General features: G+C 32.1%; 1 protein-coding gene across 1 annotated transcript; it reads left to right on the top strand.

The window, feature by feature from the left end:
* LOC129949325 (heart- and neural crest derivatives-expressed protein 2) lies at nt 1–24,068 on the top strand. Its single transcript, XM_056060716.1, has 4 exons — nt 1–292; nt 19,425–19,561; nt 19,697–19,852; nt 23,919–24,068. The coding sequence occupies exons 1-4, from the start codon at nt 181–183 to the stop codon at nt 24,015–24,017; spliced, it is 504 nt and encodes a 167-aa protein (XP_055916691.1). The 5' UTR covers nt 1–180; the 3' UTR covers nt 24,018–24,068.

Here is a 24,068-nt window from a genome sequence, read left to right as displayed (position 1 = left end):
TCAGTAGATGAAACGTGATTTCCGAACTCGTCGTAATGGAACAAAACTAAACTTCGATTGAAAGCAAAATAAATTGTGTCCGCCGTTAAAAAGAAATACAAAATTCGGGAATAGTATTATTAAGTTTTATGAAGGTTAATAAAACAAGGAACAAAACAACTTTTTTGTGAATGTGACTCCATGGCAGAATTTGTTCCAATCATTTTGGATAGTTTTAAATCGTGCTACACAACCACATCCGACATTATATACCCTAACAAAACGAATCCTTTTAAAATTCAGCAAATTGAACGTAAGTGTTTTTAAATAGCTTTTTTAAAAAATTTAATGTGTTTTCAAGTACCTTCATTGGAATGTAGCAAAAATTGTATGAAGTCTTTTTTTTTTTAAAGTAGAAAACGTTCGGTAAAATAAATCACTTGAAAATTTATCACTGGGCAGTAATATTAAACTTTGCTAAACATTTTATAATTTCACTACAATTGTACAATTCCTATACCAAATTTGTCGAAGTGCGTTCCAAAAAAATAAAGTTTTTTAATGAGTAAGTCCAAAAATGAATAACACCCTTTTTTGTTCCTTAAATGGTTTTTTAATGACGAGTTTTTTATAAACAAAGTATGGAACTGATGTTTCCCTGCTGGATTAGTCAGAAGTGTTTCAAGACGACACCGCGCCATCCACCCGCCACCGCCACCGTCGCCGTCGGCGGGCGGATGCAGAAAATATTGAACATGGGAATTTGAATTGATTTTGATAGCACCCTTCGAAGATCGGATCGGTTTATTCATCCAATTCCATTTAGAGTATATATGTAGCTATTTATGTTAAAAATAAAACATTTTAAATTGTAGGTACTTAGAGAATAGTGTTCTCGTAATTGACGTCATGTTTTTGTGAAGGGGAACTCTTCTTTGAAATCGACGGCAAGATTTACTGATGGAAGATATTTATGATCCTTCTTGTTTACGTTAAATTCAAATACGTAAATATATAGTTCTGCTAGAATATCTTGCTTAGTAGTAATTTTCCCATTCCACTCGATAACATAAATAATATAGTTACAATTTTTCGAAATTGTAGTTTGATATCTATATTTACATGAATGTTTGTAAAAAGGCATAATTTTTTGGGATACTATAGGAATCTGCACCTGCACATGAATCGCCTAGTCATAGGAGCGTGTGGAAAGGTGATACTAGTCTATAATAAAAATATTGTCACTGAAGTCACTTAAATTTGTAACCATATTTGAAATACATTTTAATGGCACAAGCCTTCTGTCTTGAGAATACAAAAGAAAACTTCGATTTCTATGGTTTTGGTTAAATAAAATTAGAATAAAGTTAGCGTTAAGAAATTTTACTTAACCATGCGTTCCAATACAAGTTAAATTTATTACACTGGTCAACAAAATTTTAACTTTTTTTTGCCACGCGGACTTTTTTGATATTTGTTGCTTTAGTTGGTGATCATAAGAAAAAATAAATAGTTAAATGAAATTTGTTGGCCAAAGATTTTATTTTATTGAGTAATTTGAAATATTGCGAAACTGTATTTTTTTTAAATGACTTAATAAATCTTATATTTTCTTTCATGTTTCGCTTCTGGTTGGTCCCTTTTAATTGCCCAGCAGTAATCCGCTAAAATATTTGGATTCCATTTGCCCTAGTACCGCTTTTCCATATTTAAAATGTGTTGATGGAACCTCTCACCGTGCTCGTCATTGACAGGCACTAAATTGTCAGAAAAAAAATCCAGGTGGGAGTCTAAAAAGTGGATCTTAAGTGACATGTTGCAACCCAAAGCTTTATATGTCATTAACAGCTCACTAACCAACTCCCTCTAGCTGTCACTCTTGTGGATAGCCAACAAATTGGCAACAACATTTTTAAAAGCCTTCCATGCAGATTTGTCTAAATCGCTTAGTTTTTAGACGAGATCCTAATAGCTCTGATTGTTTTTTGGAAAAATTTAGATTCCGAACTAAATCATTTAAGACTCCTTGAGTTATGAAATGTGGCATGTTTGCGATTCCTTTAAACTGAAAGTCATCGTCCTCGTCAACACATTTACCTGGGCCCTTACTATGAATTACGAAACGAACGGCAGAAAAAACGAAACTCGAAGAAACGAAAGTCATGGTGAAGAGCGATTATAAGATACGAAAATAGAAAGCAAAAAAAGTTGCCAGGCAAAAACGAAAAATGATAATTTTTTAAAGAAGCAACTATCTTCACTCCTATTAACAAATGTCAAAATATAAATAAAGTCGAGGAAGTTTCAAAAATAAATGTAATTTGCATTAATTCTATAAAATGTTTTTTCACTGCGACTATTTCGTGCATTGTTTTTCTTAATGTTATTGCATTTAAACTCCTCAAGTTTTTCTTTTTTGAGATCATAAAGTTTTCTGCGCCGTCTATCAGCTTCTTTATGCCATTCATTTTCCGAATATTTTGTTTGCTTATTCGGGCCACCCCCTGTGCCACTTCGATGGAGCAAATTTCCACGCATTTTGCGCTTAAGATTGTACCTAAAATCTTTCCATCTTTTGATTTAAGGAAACCTACACTTTTCCAACCATCCATTGGTTTCTCTGGAGGACCGCATGCATTTAGCTTATCAGTCAAAGCCTTCCAAAAAATTTTGGATTTGGCTTTGGCTTGGCTCGTCGGCAAGTAATTTTTTGCTATGTTTGGATTGGTTTCCATAAAAACTACCAGCAAATCCAACTGCTTAGCATTAGTTGTAGGCCTAGAAGGTTAGAAATAACTTATTTGTATGTTTTTGACAATTTTAGTTATTATTTACTTACATTTTTTTGCGCACTTAACAAAACAAAAACCAACCAAACAAAAACAAAAAAAATAAATGACATTTGACATCTACCCCAAAAACGAACGCTGAACGAGAGCTGAAGGCACTCGTAAATAAAAATACGAGTATCGTCATTTTTACGATTTTCGTTTTTCTTAATCGTAATTTGACGATTTAGTGCCACTACAATCGTTTTTTCTAATCGCAATTTAACGAATAAGCGTTATTTTGAACGAGTTTCGTTTTTCATAATAACCCCCCTGAAATGGACGGGAGTGAATTGTGTCTTTGTTTTATGAAAGTCCGTTCTCCGCAAACATAACATAAATAGATAGGATCATTGTTACACTTCCTCGACATGTTCACGGGGTTAATAACAAAAAAATGCTAAAACAAAAAAGGTGTTAAAATGCAACCAGAAATATTTTAAAAACAAGTTTTGAGTTATACCGTATCACAACAAAACTAAGGCTAATTGACACTTGACAATTGTGATTTAATAATGAGACTAGATTGACAAAACAAAATTAGCTATCAAAGTTCGTGTGACAAAACCAGTGTTGACCAGTGTTATTGAAGATGAGTTGAAGTATTTTTAACTTCCCATAGGAAGTTATTGTAATGGGTCCGATTTGTCAAATTGAAAATTTTGACATTTCTCGACGTTTCAAGGTTCCTAGAGTTGAAATAAAAGATTTTTAGAAAGATGTCTGTGCGTGCGTGTGTACGTACGTTCGTACGTCCGTACGTTCGCGATGTTTTTTTCGTTGTCCATAGCCCAAGAACCAGAAGAGATATCGATTTCATACCATAGCAGTTTGAAAAAAAAGTGCAAATTTTGGTTAACCCTAAATATCTTACGAACCAAAACCGCTAGAGACTTGAATTAAACTTTATATAATAAACTGTAACGTGATACTAAACAAGTATATTTTTTGGAAAAATTCCATTAAAGGTTTTTTTTTATAAATCAAAAAAACTGAAAAAAAAAAATTTTAAGACTAAAATATGATTTCATCTCCAAAACAATTTTGTGCAACGAAGAATAATGTTTTTGACATCTGATAAAATTTTGAGAAAAATCGAATTGACAGTTTTTTTTATAAAAAATAAAAATCCAAACATTACTCAAAATTGGTAAAAATTGAATATCGATTCAAATATCTTTTCAAAAACTTGAAATTTGGCCTTCAATCTTATTTTATCTTATAAGAAATATTGTTTTTAACATTCTGAAAAATGTTGAGAAAAATCAAATTGACAGTTTTTTTTTTTACAAAAAATTAAAAACCGGAAAAAATTAACAAAAGTTGGTAAAAAAATTTTAAAAAATTTGAGATAATAGCTTCTTATTAATTTTTACTTATAAGAAATATTGTTTTCAACATTAGGACAAAGTTTGAGAAAAATCGAATCGACAGTTTTCTTACAAAAAATAAAAACCTAAAAAAAATTGTATACAAGTTGATAAAAATTGGTTTTCGACTCAAATATCTTTTCAAAAATTGTAGGTATTCTCTTCAAACTAATTTTATCTTAAAGGAAATATTGTTTTTAACATTCGATAAAATTTTGAAAAAAATTGAATTGAAAGTTTTTTTTTACAAAAAATAAAACTCTAAAAAAAAACAATTACTTGGTAAAAATTTACTTTCGACTCAAATAGCTTTTCAAAAATTAAAAATATTGGCTTCAAACTTATTTTATTTCACAGAAAATATTGTTTTCGATATTCAGTAATTTGTATATAAAAATTCAACAATCCGTTTTTTCATAAAAAAATAAAATCTACAAAAAATAGTGCCCAAATTTGGTAAAAATACATATAGAAAAACTTTTAAGCAAGACAAATCGACAGACGGGATGGGAAGTTATCAGTGTTGGTCGCATCCCAGCCTCTTTTTTTTATTTCAGGTTTGGATAATACAGGGTTATTCATTTTTTTTTTTTTAAAGTTAACGTTAATACACAGCATATCAAATATTTGTTTTTTTATTATATTTCTTTTTCGTGTTTTGGATTTTACACGAATAACAAAAGCAATATCCCCAGTATGAATACTACCGATGAAAGTTAAAGTAGAATCTTACTAAGGATGGGTTTTTGACATTTATATGAGTCTCGAATGGATCTTATGTGATTTCGTTCTCAAATGTTCGTTGAGTAGTTGTGCATTTAGAATCATGTGTTTTCCATTGGGGAAAAAAATCAATCTGTTACTGTTGATATTATTTAGGTTTTTTTTAATGAAAATGGACTAACTGGGCTTATTTTGCAAGAATAGAAAGGATAAGTTTAATTAAGTTTTGCTATGTTTTTATTAAATAAATCTTTTTGGTGTTTCCACCGCAGAAGAAGATTTAAAAATGATTAAGTTTGACAGCACTTTCTAAAATGCAAATAATGTTTCGATGTGTAAAGTGCAAGTGAGACAATGAAGAACTGATTAGTTCAGCACCATATAAGAATTTGCCAACTCCAATGCACAAAAAAACTATATTTTTTGTAATGCAATTGTTAAATGAACTTTTTTTATAGAATCTCAATTTTTGCAGTTGTTTTCTTAAAATTTCTTCTTAATGTTGTAATTACTTATTACGTGCCGTTGCACAACCGTAGTGAGTTCAAATTACGAAGCAAAATTACCGGAGATCCAACCTTCAGTTGTATATTATGCTGTGGCGTGCCTGGTAAATCCAATAAGTTCAAAAACTCAGTAGCATAATTTACAGTTTCACAAACTGTATCAATATTTGTATGACACCAAGTCTCCTGGTAACAAATGTTGTATCTTGGGATTTAATTTGTTGACATCTACATTTTTGCTGCTAAAATTGCTCTTTCTGCCAGCCACTCCCGATTTGTATATTGTCTGTGTACATCGGAAAATATCTGGTCAATAATCTGATCTTGTGAATCAATAACCGTGCAGAAATCGACAGATAGTTTTATGCATCCAGTTTCATCTGTAGTAACTTTTCCGTCTCCTATTTCAAACAGTTGTTTTGAGATTTTTTTAGCGGATGGACCTTGAAGCACTTGAACATACTTACATTCAGTAGAATTTTTTCAACATTACGCCAGAGTGTCTATGATTTTAAGCACTCGTTGATCTTATTAGCGTACGTTGAACGCCAAATAACGGGAAGTATTTATCTGAAATCACCTGAAAAGAGTGCTGCCAAAAAGTCTGTCGTTGTTTTTTATATCTTTCAATATCCTGTTCAACGCCTCAAGCGAATGTTTGTGTTCCATAGTACATTCATCACTTTGGCCATTATTGACTGCTTTTTATATTGCACACTGCGTCTGGGCTGAGCTGTTCTGCCTCCATCCAATAAAGTTGCCGCAATCCCAGAAGATGCAACAGGCAATGCAAAACAATTATTTGATCTTATTTTAGCAAGAATTAGCGAAATAAGGAATGTTTTGCCAGTTCCAACTTTTGCATCCAAAAAAAGAATCCATCTTGTCCTGCCGAAGCTGCGAGCACGATGTGGTCATAAATGGTTCTTTGTTCTGCATTCTGAGTGTTAAGTTGGCAATGACAATGCAAAGATCCTCAATAGCAATCAATGCTTCATTCTACAAAGCGTCACCGAATACTATGGTAAGATCGTTGCACCGTGTACTATGGTAATGCATAGCACTTAGGAATATAAAAAATAGATAAAAATCTATTCTCAGACCTACCGAATATAAAGGGTGATTTTTTTGAGGTTAGGATTTTCATGCATTAGTATTTGACAGATCACGCGGGATTTCAGACATGGTGTCAAAGAGAAAGATGCTCAGTATGCTTTGACATTTCATCATGAATAGACTTATTAACGAGCAACGCCTGCAAATCATTGAATTTTATTACCAAAATCAGTGTTCGGTTCGAAATGTGTTTCGCGCTTTACGTCCGATTTATGGTCTACATAATCGACCAAGTGAGCAAACAATTAATGCGATTGTGACCAAGTTTCGCACTCAGTTTACTTTATTGGACATTAAACCAACCACACCAATGCGTACAGTGCGTACAGAAGAGAATGTTGCGTCTGTTTCTGAGAGTGTTGCTGAAGAACATGAAATGTCGATTCGTCGCCGTTCGCAGCAATTGGGTTTGTGTTATTTGACCACATGGAAGATTTTACGCAAAGATCTAAAACCGTATAAAATACAACTCGTGCAAGAACTGAAGCCGAACGATCTGCCACAACGTCGAATTTTCAGTGAATGGGCCCTAGAAAAGTTGGCAAAAAATCCGCTTTTTTATCGACAAATTTTGTTCAGCGATGAGGCTCATTTCTGGTTGAATGACTACGTAAATAAGCAAAATTGCCGCATTTGGAGTGAAGAGCAACCAGAAGCCGTTCAAGAACTGCCCATGCATCCCGAAAAATGCACTGTTTGGTGTGGTTTGTACGCTGGTGGAATCATTGGACCGTATTTTTTCAAAGATGCTGTTGGACGCAACGTTACGGTGAATGGCGATCGCTATCGTTCAATGCTAACAAACTTTTTGTTGCCAAAAATGGAAGAACTGAACTTGGTTGACATGTGGTTTCAATAAGATGGCGCTACATGCCACACAGCTCGCGATTCTATGGCCATTTTGAGGGAAAACTTCGGAGAACAATTCATCTCAAGGAATGGACCGGTAAGTTGGCCACCAAGATCATGCGATTTGACGCCTTTAGACTATTTATTGTGGGGCTACGTCAAGTCTAAAGTCTACACAAATAAGCCAGCAACTATTCCAGCTTTGGAAGACAACATTTCCGAAGAAATTCGGGCTATTCCGGCCGAAATGCTCGAAAAAGTTACCCAAAATTGGACTTTCCGAATGGACCACCTAAGACGCAGCCGCGGTCAACATTTAAATGAAATTATCTTCAAAAAGTTAATGTCATGGACCAATTTTTTTTTTTTTAAGTTCTCAAGCTCTTAAAAAATCACCGTTTACATGTTTCATTTTTTATTTTTTTATTCACAACGCCCTATCACCAAAATTTTAATTTAAGTTTTAAATTGGCTGTGTTTTAATAACATTCTTACTTTTCTTGTGTTTTCCGAATGTCGTGAGCTTTGTCCGTTACAAGAATGTATTTTTTACCTTAAAAAGTTAACTGCAAGCGTCTGGTACCTCTATTCCGAAACGACATTTTTGTAGGAAAAAGCTTTCTAGGCATCCACTTGACTATCAACTTACATAGATCAAATTCGGTTATTTTGACTGTCATTTACCAACAATCAACTAAGCTGATTGTTTTTCGCGTAGTCCCATAAGAAAAAAGAGGCTTTTAAATGTTTTTTTGCAATAAAGCCATATTCGTTCGAGTTGTGTGGCACCATCTTGTTGAAACCATGCAAAAAAACGTTGGGTTATCATATGACCATAACACTTCAAATTGACGATGACAGTCGTTAAATCGTAACGAATTATACCTCCGGACAAAAGAGCCCACCAAAAAGTGACTTTTTGTGGATGTAATTGCCGCTCTTCAATTACTCGTACTTGAGGATACTCAAGTTTTTTTTATAAATCAAAAAAAACTAAAGAAACGAATTCGACACCTTAAAAATTTTACACCTACGAAATGGTTTTATCTTCAAAACAATTTTGTGCAACGAAAAATAACGTTTTTAACATCTGGTAACATTTTGAGAAAAATCAAATCCAGTTTTATTTTATAAAAAAAAAACCTAAAAAAAAATTTAACAAAAGTTGGTAAAAATTTATTTTCGACAAAAAATATCTTTTCAAAAATTTGAAATATAGCTTCCAACGAAGTTCATTTTATAAGAAATATTATTTTAAACCTTCGGACAAATTTTGAGGAAAATCAAATTGACAGTTTTCTTTACAAAAAATAGAAACCTAAACAAAAATGAATGAAAGTTGGTAAAAATTGATTTTCGACTTAAATATCTTTTCAAAACTTTGAAATATTGACTTTAAACTACTTTTATTTTATATGAAATATTGTTTTCGACATTCGGTTAAATTTAGAATCAAATCGAATTGACAGTTTTCTTACAAAAATAAAAAACCTAAAAAGAAAATTAATAAAAGTTAGTAAAAATTTATTTTCGGCTTAAATATCTTTTCAAAACTTTGAGATATTGGCTCTAAACTACTTTTAACTTTTTTAACCCAACACGAAAGCCTAAAAACTCTTAAGGAAGACCAATCGACAGGTGGGATGGGAAGTTAACAGTGTGGATCGCATCCCATCCTCTTTTTATTTGTTAAAATTTATAACATGTAGTTAAAAAAGAAAACTAGATTCGAGCTTCGAAAGACTGCTGTGCATACTGCATATAGTTTTGAGTAGTGGCAACGTAAAATAAAATGTGAAACGATATAATTATTAGATCTTAATTCTTGATACAATAATTATTTTAATAGCGTTCGGATATACATTGTTTTTCTGCTACATTCGGGACTTTGTCACAATGGCGTATCCAGGGGGGGTTCATAGGGGTCATGATAATTTGTTTGATTTTTCGTAGGAATTCCCCTCAATTCAAAACTAATCGTATTGCGTTAAGGGATATGACCATTATATTATAAATTATTTATTGTTTGTATATCAACACAACATTTGTATTTTACTTCCTTAAACTTTGTTACTAAAAGTACTACTTTTAACTGAGGACTGGACCATGAACATAATATGAATCGGAAATTCAGCCTTTTCCAAAAACGCTGCACAAATTCATCAACTTTTGACCAAGTGACGATCCTGGGAGGGGGGGGGGGGGGGTGATATGAGATATAAGTAAAGATTTCTTCTAAAGATTTATTAGTAATTTAACGACATTCACCAAAAAGTGGTTTGCTGTCAAAAGCAACTAAAATTTTTGTTTTCACTCAATTTAGAATTTGAAAAAACTATAGTAATGCTTTAAATTATTTCCAATGAAATTGTTTTTAAGAAAAAAGCAAATATTCGGGTTCTTAAGAAGAAATCTTGAATAAGAGATCATCAATTTTATACTAAGTTGCCTTTAAATTCCTTAAACTAACCTTTAATTTTATTGTTAAATTTTTATGACACACATACTAAACAGTGAACATTGAAGTGATTTTTACTTGCGACATATAGGAACTATATGGTATGTTTTGCATTAGTAAACAATTTCAAACTAGAGCTTTTAATCAAATATGACATTACGACAGTAAAGAAGTCGAAAAAAGTGGGTACCCCGATTTCGTCAGTCTGTCTCTCTTTCCTGGCTCCTACAGTCCAAACAATTGTGTTGATTGAAATTCAGGTTTTCAGCCGATTAGCGTAAGGCGTTTTCTTTTTATTTTATTAATACGAAAAATAACAGCAGTCCCCATACAAATTTTTTGGTTAAAACATGTGATTTTCTAAAACTTTCTCTGAATTGTGTGTTCTTAAATTGGCTTCTTTCTACAAGAAAAACATATTTTGGTATTACTCCGGAAGGGTACCCCTCAAAAAAACTATTTTGAAGACAAAATTTGAAATTCAAAATGACTTTCGAAAAAAAATAAGTTAATCTAAATTTTTTGAAAAATAAAATGACATTTAAATTTTTGACAAAAACTTATTTTGCAGGTACATTTTTAAATCTTAAAATACCAATAGGAAATATTTTTAAACAGACTTTTTGGAAGAAATTAGCAAGTTCTAGCTACCCAGTCGTGCATTTTATTTATTTCAAAATTGGTTTTCTGTTGAATACAAAAGATCTTAAAAGATTTAAAAGAATTAAATAAATCTACTTTTGAAGTGAATTTGCTTTGGATGCTGTAGAACTAATATTTAAACACGAATTTCAATAATATAAATGTCCCAAAAACAGCAAAAGTGACACTTTTGTTAAACTAAAGGCTAATTGAATTACATAATAAACGGGTCATATTGATATACAAGCTTTGAATCACTTGAGATTTGAATTGAAAAGAGATTCTGAGTCGTGTAATTTGTGAGTGCCACACAAACGTTTTAAAATGTTTAAGTTTTGTTGACTTCTTTAAGATCAAAATACGAGTAAGCAGACTGATAGCGATAGTAATAATAGACTCCCGAAAATAGAGTTCGAAAAACTTCGTCAAAAAATCCCGGCATTTCTTCATATCAGATCGTCTCTCATTTTCTGGATTTTTGGATTTTTTTGCCTTCTTAGCATAAATAGAAACGGATACAAGAGACGTATGTTTTATATTTTGAAAAAAAACTACGTATCAAAATAATTTCTTACATTTCAAAAAACCTAAACGATTGTGTTTTCGCTCTTAAATATGGCATATTTAGAAAAATTTTGGATTTTGGGAATGCATTCATATGAGGAAGTCATACACATTAAATAGTTAGACCATACTTTGCTGAATAACAGTGTTCTAAAATAATTTGATAACTAAAGTTATCATTTTAGCAATTAAAATGTGTAAAGGTTAGGTTAATATACTCGTACACATTATGTTATTTAAATTTTTTTAGCCTCCTTTACAAAACATTAAAGAACATTTTTAAGCGAAGAGTAAAAACTCAGTGTGACCCAAGATGAAAAGTCTGGATCCACCCTTGCTTTGTCATAATAAAAAAAAATATAAAATATAATCAAGAAAATACTACTTACTATGTGAAAGCAAACACAGTTAAAAAGCTGCAATCATATTACCCAAGATAATCACAAAAACAAGCAAAACTCCAGGGGTGAAGCCAAAACCCCGAAAACCAACCAAACCAAAATCCCGAAAGCATTTAGTTATGCAACGCTAAACGATGTCTCACAAAAAAAAACTTCCTGACGATCAGTTCATTATGAAATAAACATGAAGTGCCGCAACAATCATCTTTAATCAAAAAGAATATTAAACTATATCATTTTCTGCAATATCGTCATAACTCGAAATTTGGCATTTTTGAATTTAGTTTAATAATAAGGAGTGATGTTCACTTAGCTAATTTTTTCTGAAAAATTTATTCTCTCCTTTTTATTATAGTTATGTTTGTATGTACGTGTCCATAATTTAATGAACTTTAATATTGTTATGAATAACAAATTCTTACCGATTAGTTTACTATAATTGATGCATAAAGAAGCTCTTTTTTGACCAGGAAAAAAATCATTTTCTCACCCATGCCTTATGTCTGGCCGCCGGTTAACACCAATCAGCGTCATGTTTGCTTTAGAGTAGAACTTGAAGTTTCGATACCACTGGTCAACAAAACTTTAACTTTTTTTGCCACACGGACTTTTTTGATATTTTATGCTTTAGTTGTTGGCCAAAGATTTTATTTTATTGAGTAATTTAAAATATTGCGAAATAACACAGATCTTGTTAACCAAAACTGTATTTTTTTTATAAATGACTTAATAAATCTTAGATTTTCTTCCATGTTGCGCTTCTGGTTCTTCTTTCTCTGACAGCCAGGCCGCTATCAAATCCCTGGACTCTGTCTCTACAAACTCAATAACAGTCCATAACAGTCGATCATCTCTAATGGAGATCGCGCAACAGTTTAATATTCACCCTTGCTGGATGCCGGGCCATAGAGACATTCCAGGTAATTGTAAGGCAGATGAACTCGCCAGGAACGGTACAGTACAGCCCATCCTACCACGTTTGACAAGTACTGGCTTACCAATCGCTACTTGTAAACTGTTGCTAATGCAAGACGCTGCGAGGAGGGCAGGCACCAGGGGGAATAACATCACCACGTGTCAAGCCACATAAAACATTTGGCCAACACTGGATTTAAAACGTTGAAGGTGCTTGCTCTCTCTAAGCAGATCGCATTTAAGCTCGATAATAGGTGTCATAACCGGACACTGTCTAATAAGAAAGCACGCCACGAGAAAAGGCGTATTCTCAAATGACTTTTGTAGAAGCTGTATGGACGAGGAAGAGGAAGAAACTGTTCTTCATCTTCTCTGCACATGCCCTAGCTCGAAAACGCAAGAATTACCTAGGAGAATTCTTCTTTAACGATCTAAATGATCTAAATCATATCAGTATAATCAGCCTCTCACGTTTCGTAAGGGACTTAGCTTGAGCTTAGGAGGAAGCCTCAAGATTCATGTGGTATCACAATGGGCCATTAAACTGGCCTAAGTGTGTCCGTTTCCATCTTGGACATCCACTATAACCTAACCTAACCTAACCTTTGCTTCTGGTTGATCCCTTTTAATTGCCCAGCAGTAACCCGCTAACATATTTGGGTTCCATTTGCCTTAGTACCGTTTTCCATATTCAAAATGTGTTGATGGAAACACTTACCGTGCGTGTCGATGACAGTGACAGGCACTAAATTGTCAGGAAAAAAATCCAGTTAGGAGTCTAAAAAGTGGATCTAAAGTGACATGTTGCAACCCAAAGCTTTATATGTCATTAACAGCTCGCTAACCAACTCCCTCTAGCTGTCACTCTTGTGGTTACCCAACAAATTTGCAACAACATTTTTAAAATCCTTCCATGCAGATTTTTCTAAATCGCTAAGTTTTTAGACGAGATCCTAATAGTTCTGATTGTTTTTTGGACAAATTTAGATTCCGAACTAAATCATTTAAGTCTCCTTGAGTTATGAAATGTGGCTCGTTTCCAATTCCTTTAAACTGAAAGTCATCGTGCTCGTCATCACATTTACCTGAAGTAGACGGTTGTGAATGGTTACTCTTAACAGATGTAGTTGCAACTGGTCATAGTTCTGGCAATTTTTTACAATTAGAGACTGGTCTTATAGCCGAAGATAAGTAAGGGTAAATAACAGTATTTTTGTTCTTGTATTTTATACCGTTTATGTCAGTGAGACAAAAATAGCAATCCGAAACGTGATCTCGCTGTTCAGTCCATATCATGGGTACTGCAAACGGCATAGGTCGTGCGCCTTTCTTCCAGTCGGTTGAATTTTTCACACACGTTATGCAACAGACATAAGGAAAACATTGGTGATAACACTTCAACACAAGACTCGTAAAGTTTCGTCTTTGTTTTTTGAATGTCAGTTCTCCGCAAACATAACATAAATAGATAGGATCATTGTTACACTTCCTCGACATGTTAACGGGGTTAATAACAAAAAAATGCTAAAACAAAAAGGTGTTAAAATGCAACCACAAATATTTTTAAAACAAGTTTTGAGTTATACCGTATCACAACAAAACTAAGGCTAATTTACACTTGACAATTGTGATTTAATAATGAGACTAGATTAACAAAACAAAATAAGCTATCAAAGTTCGTGTGACAAAACCAGTGTTGACCAGTGTCCTTTTTTCAATCAGATAGTTTGAAATTTTAAAATTTGTTTGATTGCGTTTTAATTTTATTTAAATTTCATTTGGATTTTTTTGACAAATATTTTGGATTTGAATTTATTTTGTGCTGTTGCGAGAAAAAAAGCAAGTTGCTACAAGTGGTATATTCGACAGAAGTAGAAGACTGGTTTTTTCATAATATTGAATGCATAACTATACAAAATAGACCATACGTTAAATCCGGTAGTTCTGTTTATTTTGGTTGATTGTTTATGATAGTTAATAATCCAAGTTTTCGACCTCAAGTTCAGAACGCAATATGTTAAAAAATCAGAAAGTTTCATAATTTAGACTATTTCCCATAAGATATACCATAAGTCTATATTGATAAGATTGGGCAAAAAATGAAAAAATGGGAATGTATTATAAACAAATACAAATTGGATGAATAAAATTAATTTAAAGTCAATGTCTTCTATTATTCTCGAGATATCTGGAACCGAACATCAATTTTTACCAATTTTGCGTACTTTTTTTTTTGTAGATTTTAATTTTGTATGAAAAAAAATTACTGTTAGATTTTTATAAAAAAAAATTACTGAATGTTGACAAAAAAAAAATAGCTTGAAGCCTATATTTCAAATATGATAGTAGTTTTAAACCAATATCTAAAAGTTTTGAAAAGATAATTGACTCGAAAATCTGTTTTTACCAGCTTTTATTAATTTTTCGTTCGATTTGCGTCTAAATTTTACCGAATGTTAAAAAAAAAACAATATTTCATACAAGATAAAAGTAGTTTGAAGCCAATGTCTCAAAGTTTTGAAAAGATATTTGAATCGAAAATAAATTTTTACTAACTTTTATTAATTTTTTTAGGTTTTTAAATTTTTTATATAAAAAAAAAACTATCAATTCGATTTTTCTTAAAAATTTACCAGATGTTAAAAAGGTTATTCTTCGTTGCACAAAGTTGTTTTGGAAATAAAATCAATTTTTGTTCGTAAAATTTTTGAGGTGACAAATATTTTTAATTGGAATTTTTCCGAAAATATACAAGTTTAGTGTCACGTTACAATATATAATATACAATTTATTCAAGTCTCTAGCCTCATTTGTTTGTGAGATATTTTGGGGTAACCAACTTTTCCACCTTTATTTTAAATTGGTAAGAAAAACATCCACTCAATTTTTTGAGAGTCCTTTCTGCATCTTTCTGCATGATTATCTGTATAACAAAATTTATTTAGACGAACGGAAGAACGTTTACACGTACGCACAGACATCTCTCTAAACAAATTTTATTTCGACTCTAGGGATCTTGAAACGTGGAGAAATGTCAAAATTTTCAATCGGACAAATCGGGCCGATTACAATAACTTCCCATGGGAAGTTAACAATATTATTTACCAACTCCTCATTTTCGTCAAAAAAAAGTTCTGTTGTCAAATACAAAAACTGGAGGTACTTACAATGGTATGATATTTTATCAATTCACTTTGATAATACCAGTTTCTATTTCTATCGGTTAATACTTGATCTTCGCTATAAGGCTGTTTATCGTTAAGTATCTTATTTAAAAAACTATAATTTGATTTGGTACCCGTGGCGTGATGGTAAGTGCGTAGGACTGTCCTTCTAAGGTTCTTGTGTTTAATCCATACCAGTGCGACCTACAAGTTTTGAGTTCGTTAACAATTTTATACTCAAGGTTTTAATCAAACACGACATTACGATGCTGGAACAGTAAAAAAAGGGAGTCCCCGTCTGTCTGTCTGACTATCATCGCCACTATAGCCTAAACCTTTGGGTCGATTGAGTTCAAACATGGAAATTCAGGTTTTAAGCAGATTCGCGTTTGGTGCTTTTTCAATTTTTTTAAATCAAAAATGACAACATAAAAATGTATATTAATATATTCTAAGTAAATGCACACCAAATGTATTTTAAATTGAAAAATTGTATCTACAAAAATTAGTTTAAAAAAAAGATAAAAAATTAAGTCTCTTTTGAGTAATCAAATCTTCTTTTTTTTTAAATTTGGAAGAGTTCGTACATAACACCGATACATTTGTTGCTTAAAGTATTACTTTTAACTGAGGACTAGGCCAAAAACATAATATAAATCGGAAATTTAGCATAATTTGCCTTTAAATTCCTTGAATTTTATAACAAAACTTTTTTGACACACATAAATAGTTAGCATTGAAGTTATTTTTACTGGCGACATATAGGAACTTTATTGCAAGTTTTGCTTTAGTAAAATTTTGAACTAGAGCTTTTAATCAAATATCACATTACGACGGTACAGAAGTCCGAAAAGTTGGGTACCCCGATTCCATCCGTCTGTTTGTCTTTCCTGGCTACTACAGTCCAAACAATTGTGTTGATTGAAATTAAGGTTTTCAGCCGGTTAGCGTAAGGCGTTTTTTTTTCATTTTATTAATACTAAAAATAACAGCAGTCCCCATACAAATTTGTTAGTTAAAACATGTGATTTTTCTTAAACTTTCTCTAAACTTTGTATTCTTAATTTGGCTTTTTTCTACAAGAAAAACATATTTTGGTATTGCTCCAGAAGGGTCCCCTCAACAACCTTTATTTTTTTTTTAAGTTTTTCAAAGAGCTAATGGACCGATATCAACAATCTTCTCTTTCTGTGCAAGCTCTTTTTGATGATCAAATGATCAAATTGATGATGATTTTGTATGGTATTTAAATTTTTGAGAAAAACTTATTTTGCAGGTACATTTTTAAATCTTAAAATATAAGAAATATTTCTAAACAAACTTTTTGGAAAATAATTATCAAGTTCTAGCGACCCAGTCGAGGATTTTATTTATTTAAAAATTGGTTTTCTATTGAATACAAAAGATCTTAAAAAATTAAATGAATCTATTTTTGAAGTAAATTTGTTTTGGATGAATCTCTTGAGATTCGAAGTGAAAAAAATCTGAAACGTGTAATTTGTGAGTGCCACACAAACGTTTCATCCCAACTTATTTTTTTACCTTAAATTGTTTTAATTTAATTTTTTAGAGAAATTATGTACTTAGAAGAGCCAAACATTTTTCTCTATAAATTTTTTAAGTTTTGTTGACTCCTTTAAGATCGACGAGTAAGCAGACTGATAGCGATAGTAATTATAGACTCCTGAAAATTGAATTCGAAAAAACTTGGTCGAAAAAAGTCCTATCTTATTTTCTGGATTTTTGAATTTTCCTAACGTTCTTAGCATAAATAAAAATGGATACAAGAAAAGAATATTTAATTTTTGGAAAAAAAGTTTCAAAACAATTTCTTACATATCTGCGTGAAATGCACCAAAGACCCTCTAAATATGGCATATTAATAAAACTTTTGGAATCGAGGAATGCTTTCATATGTAGGGAGTCATCCAAATTAAATAGTTAGACCATACCTTGCTGGACAACAGTGTTCTAAAATAATTTGATAACTAAAGTTGTCATTTTGCAATTGAAATGTGTAAGGGTTAGGTTAATATACTCGTACACATTATGTTATTTAATTGTTGTTAGCCTCCTTTACAAAACATTAAAAAAAATTTAAGCGGTGAGTAAAAACTCATTTAAGTGTGTGACAATAACCCCCCCCCCTGATGAAAAGTCTGGATCCGCCCTTTCCGTCATCCCTGAGTTTCTTGAGTCCATTATTTGTAAAGTAATATCGTTTAATTGTAAGTCTATGACTTGTAACAGTCAACATGGTTTTGTTCAAAATAAGTCAAATGTTACTAACCTCTTTCATTTCAGTTCTTTTTGTTTTGATTCGTTTGAAAAACGGAAACAAGTTGACTGTGTCTACACAGACTTCATTAAGGCCTTTGATAAATTGTGCCATAAAACATTAACTTCCAAACTTAAATCCCAAGGCTTTAACAATAAATTTGTTAGTTGGGTTTGGGTTTCGTCGTACTTATATAAAGATCATACAGGGTACTTTTTATGAATGAGTGGTCATCATATTTTTATACCAATTCTGGCGTACCACAAGGTAGCCACTTAGGAACTTTACTGTTTATTTTGAAGGTCAACGACTTACCTCTAATTCTCAAACGTATTGAATCACTTGACGACTGTTTCCTCCTACAAGATGATCTAAATAGTTTTCACGAATGGTGTTTTATAAATAAGCTTTTACTAAACATAGACAAATGTAAATCAATGTGTTTTACACCAAACAAAATTGTTTTTCAATTATCAATTAGACCCTTCTTATTTGACTAAACTCTCTACTTTCTCTAACCTAAGTATTATTCTTGACTCAAACTTAACTTTTACAAATCATTATCACTATATTATTAAAAAAGCAAATAAGACACTCGGATTCATAAAACAGCTTTCACGAGATTTTCACGACCCTTATATTCTTAAACTTCTTTAACTCATTTGTAAGACCAATATCCAATATATGGCTGCATAATATGGGCTCCCTTCTATTCAGTCCATATAAACAGAATAGAAGGAGAACAAAGAAGATTCATACGCTTCTGAATCGGTTTCTTCACAAGGTCCAATAGGCTCGAACTTTAACCGTACAATCATAGGCTCATAAATCATCCATCGCTTTCTCAAGCTGTGCTTTATTATAAAATTAATCAATGGGTCAGTCATATTACCATCAATTTTGCAACAATTAAACTTTACTTAAAGCTGTACAAGTATTAGAAGACAATATCCTTTACGTCCTATATCAAGCAGATAGAACTATGGTAAAAACAGTCCCCTTAACCAATCGATTTTAATTTAAAACAAGTATAACTTTTTGGTATATTCCGTAAGCTATGATTTTAAAAGTAAAACATTTAAAGTAATTTTGTTCAATACTTCAGTTTAGCTTTTATTTTGCAAATTGCTTAAAGCATTGTAAATTTATAAATCTAAGAATAAATGTAATATTAGTCTTAAGTTCTAACGTTAGTTTGTTTAAAGAATTCAATAAATCAAATCAAATGGCATTTAAATTTTCGAAGACAAACTTATTTTGCAGGTATATTTTGAAATCTTAAATTAAGGGTGCTATTTTGAAACAGACTCTTTGCATACTGGAGCAAGTTTGTGTGATCCAGCGGTGCATTTTATTTTCACGAGTACTGCCTCTTGCGAGGATTTGACAAATCATCCAAGAGTAATTCTTGTAATGAAAAGTGCTTTATCAAATTTGCCGTACTGGTTTGGCTTATAAACTGTAGGTTCCCTCCATCCCTAAAATGACTCGCACACGAAAATATTCGAGAGTTGTAAGTCATTATAGGCCCTAGTTTTCTACGGAGGGTTGCGCCACCTAATTTATTTATTTATTTTAATTTTATATCATTTGGAATCTTATTGCATTAAAAAAAATCGTTTTCTTTTCAGTTCCACCTGGCCAAACAGTAAAAAGACGAACAACTGCCAACAAAAAAGAACGCAGGAGAACACAATCCATAAACAATGCATTTTATTGTCTGAGAAGTAAAATCCCAAATGTGCCCTACGATACAAAACTTTCAAAGGTAATCAAGATTTCTTTGAAAACCCCTTCCGAATAATTTGAAAAGGGACAACTTCCTATTTCTACCCACTCAATTTAACATTAGAATTATCTAATACTTTTATTTTGAATAATATATCTTTTCTACTATTAACAGATAAAAACACTGAAACTTGCGATTCTTTACATAAAATATTTAACTGATGTTATCAAAGGAAGTAAAGATATATCAAGTGGTTTTCGATCAAAACTTATGCCCCTAGGAAAAATGAGCAGCCCACGAATTAAAAAAAATATTAAGTCCGAAATAAAAGTAAGTATATTTTTTGTTTATACAGTGGCTCACACGAATAATCAGACCAAAAAATGTAAATTTTCGCAATTCAAAAATCAAAATCATATAATATACATTACATATACGTAGAACTTAAAGTAAACCTTAACTATCATCTTAGAATATATTTAAAATATACTTTTAAATTTATTAATTAGCAAAAAACAACTCCTTAATTTGCCTCTCTCACATTATCGGACACTCACTGTTTTGCACTGGAGTGAGCCCGTAACTATAGTTTTTCCGTCAAATGACAATATTATTATTAACCTTGTATTACGGAAGATTTTTGCTTAAATTTAAGGTTTTTTCCAGCTCTACGTCAAAATGACACCAAGAGTTGGAAATTGTAGTTTTGACAGATCTAGAACAAATTGATTTATTTCTCCCATGCAATTAGGTGGTACAGTGATTCTTTCCATTGATTGAAATCAAAGTTATCTATTTTAAGATCCACGTCACTCTCCCTAGCAAGTTTCATCCATTCTGCATACCATCCCGACCTCTCTCGAATAGTTTGAAGTGCGACTATCTTATGTAACCGATAATTACACATATTCATGATTTTGAGCACATAATCAATCTGTATTGGAAGTGTTCGTACAAAGAGTGGCTGCAGTCCCGTTTCCAACATAACTTTATAGATAGACGTGTTTTTTGGCAGCCGGAAGATCCTTTTAACGTAGAATCGTAACAATTTTTCCACAACTTCATATTGCTTCGCTCCCCACGCTTGAGCTGCATAGAACAAGATTGATTCTGCTACGGCCTTAAAAACAATGTACTTAATGCTTGCTATGTGCGATATTTTTATTTGAGAAACACCTACTCCAAGATGCGCTGATATCGGCTTTAGCACTTGTAAGCTTTTTTCTACCTCCTCTGTTCTTGAAAATCATGATCTTGGACTTTTCCATGTTTACTATTCTATTAGGTTCCATATCTTACAGTACTCAAAAATCCGGTTTATCATAAGCTGTAGTGATTCTGGAAATGACGCGAGAACCACAAACAAGAATGCTTTAATTAATTCTCCTGCGTGTTCAATTAATAAAGCGAATAGGCTTGGACTCATCGTACAACCTTGTCTAATACCTGATTCAATTCTGAACCAATCCGACCTTTCTGTACAATTCCAAACTGCTGCATTAGTATCCATATACAGGACTCTTCCAAAATTTGAACGACATTCCCATAACAAAGAGCCGTGTCAAATGCAGACTTAAAATCCACGAAGAACGATGAGAATCTACTTGCTACGCAAATCAACCCTTCCCTTCTTATCATCGGAATCTGTAAGGATGGTTTTAAAAAAAGATAATGAGCAAAGAAGTTAGCAACGAAAACATGACTCCTTCAAAATAATGACCAAAATGAGAAGAAGGGATAAATCAGTGAAACAAATAGATATAAAGGACTTAAGTAGGCTTATGAACATATAGCAGCAGATGCCATGACCATCATACATGACATAATATTGGGCAGGTTCAGACAACATAAGGGGCTTCATTTGCAGTCAACTTCATTCTTTGAAAGTAAATTTTGACCTAGGCAACTAGCCTAATTATCCATAACTTACAACTAACTTAATGGTCCCATACGGACACTCTAAGTTAAACAACTAACTAGTTTGGTGTTTTAGGTGTCATAAATTTGAAATTCAGAACTTTACTTCACAAACCTCTACTTCAACTTCATAGTACAAACTACGAAAATCGTTATTGTCTACAGAACATTCCTCAGGCTAACTACAAGTCCATCACAATTTGTATTTCGTATTGTAAAGAAATATTCCATATTTCTTTACCAATTTGACGAGAAACCTTTTTACACAAAATATTAAATGAAATTGTGCGAAAAATAAATAAATCATAGAGGAATAAAGTTCAACTTTCAGTTAATTAAAAAAACATGATAGATTGTCATTCTGACATAAGTTGACTTTTCTTGATAGTAAGGAAATGTCAAAATCATGTGAAAGAAATGTCAAAGTCGACGAGTATTCATTCATTCGTTGGTCGTGAATAATGCTTAACTTTCCAGTCAACTTTCCATTAAAGTTGCCTTAATTGGAATGTAATTTTTTGACAGCTGGCCAATCAGATGCTAGAAATTAGCTTTACTTTCAAGTCCCTTATGTCGTCTGAACCTGCCCATTATAAATAAGGTTTTGTTAACGGACGACAGAAAATTTAACCTTAAAGGGACGCATGAAAATATGTACATATGCGGGAAGCAAATGAGGAATTCTCTTATAAGCATGGTATAGGGATGTTGCAAGTACTGGGGTTGGTAAAAAATCTTTTCTGGAAGTTAAAATGTATCAAAAGGGTAACATCAATGCTTTGAAACTAAATTTGGGGTACAGTTTCAGTGATCTCGGACTACAAGACAATTTCATCTTCTACCAGGACAACTTGCCCAAAGCCCAAATCTTGTACAAAAAGGTCTTGGTATTGTATTTATAACTGCCCTAAAGTGTTTAAAACACGGCAAAAGTCATCTGATCTAAATACAATCGAACATATTCGGGATGATCTTGGACGTCGAGTTACTGAAAGAATTTTAGAAAGAGTGTCAGCAATTATGTATGCGTGGCTCTTCAAAACCTCGATGCTTTAAAGAAGCCATCAAATCGAAATGATACGCATAATTAAGTATAAAATATTGAATGTGTGATTACGTGCGAGGTGTTCAACTATAGAGTTGGTTTTGTTATTATTAAAAATATTACATAATTGCTATATTTAATGGCTTAAACTGGCTTATTTAAAATAAAAACGAGTTTGAATGTTATATAAAAGAATTTAAGTTTTTAAACCTTCCCAAATTTTCTTGGAAATGAATTCCTAAAATGTATATTTCCTGTGTCTGATTAGTCGTAGGAGTACCTATATGAAATTTAAATAAAATATTTTGAAAACTAGTTCTGGAGATTTTGAAATATTTGAGCTTGTTTTCCTATACAAAATTAAACTTTTACCGCGCCATCATGTACATATATGTAGTTCACTTAAACCCATTTCTCAACTTTATTTTTGAATAAAGTATTTTAAGTGCAAAGTTTTTGAGAAATTAATTTTCAAACTTGACATTTTTATGCCTTATACCAATCACCCACCCTGTGATAGGTTCACTATTGAATTTAAATGGGAATCAGACAACTCTATAAAGCCAATGTTCTTATCTGAAATCATTGGGCACTTTCAGCTAACATAAGGGACTTCATTTGCAGTCAACTTCATTCTTTGACCGTAAATTTTCACCAAGGCAACTAGTTACTTTTTCAAGCGTCATGAGTTTCAAATTCAGAACTTTACTTCGCAAATCTTTACTTTATGTTCATTTTGCAAAAAGTACCAACAAAATTACTGTCTTCAAAACACTCCTCAGGCAAGCTGCAAGTCCACCAAAATTTGTATTTTGTGTTGTAAGGAAATATTACTTATTTCTTTTCCAAATTGACAAGGAATCCTTTTACAGAAACCATTAAATAAAGTTGTACACAAAATAAATAAATCATAGAGTAATAAAGTTCAGCTTTCAGTTGAATGAAAAAACATTATCAACTGTCATTTTGATAGAAGTAGACTTGACTTGATAGTTAGGGAGATTTTCTTGACTAACTATCCGGTCAACTTTCTATTAAAGTTGCCTTAATTGGAAGGTACTTTTTTGGTAGCTGGCCAATCCAGAATACCAGAAACTTGCCTAACTTTCAAGTCCCTTATGTCGTCTGAACCTGCCCATTGCTTTGCTTTTCTACTCTTGTCTTTTGTTTGCAATCAGAAACTTCAAGGTAAAATATCTCGACTTTCCCAAGATGATATTGAAAATATTGCGCTTATTAAAACACATATTATTTAGGCAAAGGATCCTCTGTAAAATTAAACTTGCCTCTTAACATCATTAATCAGACTTTTTAAAAGAGCCAATATGAAACTTGCTACAGATGGTTTTTGCTTTCGATAGAAATAATTAATAATTATAAATGTCTTATATGTATATAAATTGTTTAAAAATATAATTTGTCTATTAATTTCAGAATTTCATACATGAAAGGCACACTTATATCAAATGTAAGGGTCGAACTGGGTGGCCACAGGATGTGTGGCAGTCTGTACTCAAGGCGAGTCGGGATTAACCCTATGAACCATATCATCAAACTTGTGATCAAAAACTTTAATAAATAATT

Source organism: Eupeodes corollae, chromosome 3, assembly GCF_945859685.1.
Source record: "Eupeodes corollae chromosome 3, idEupCoro1.1, whole genome shotgun sequence".
NCBI lineage: Eukaryota > Metazoa > Arthropoda > Insecta > Diptera > Syrphidae > Eupeodes > Eupeodes corollae.
The sequence above is the reverse complement of the archived record's forward strand: the minus strand, read 5'-3'. Positions and strand labels throughout refer to the sequence as shown.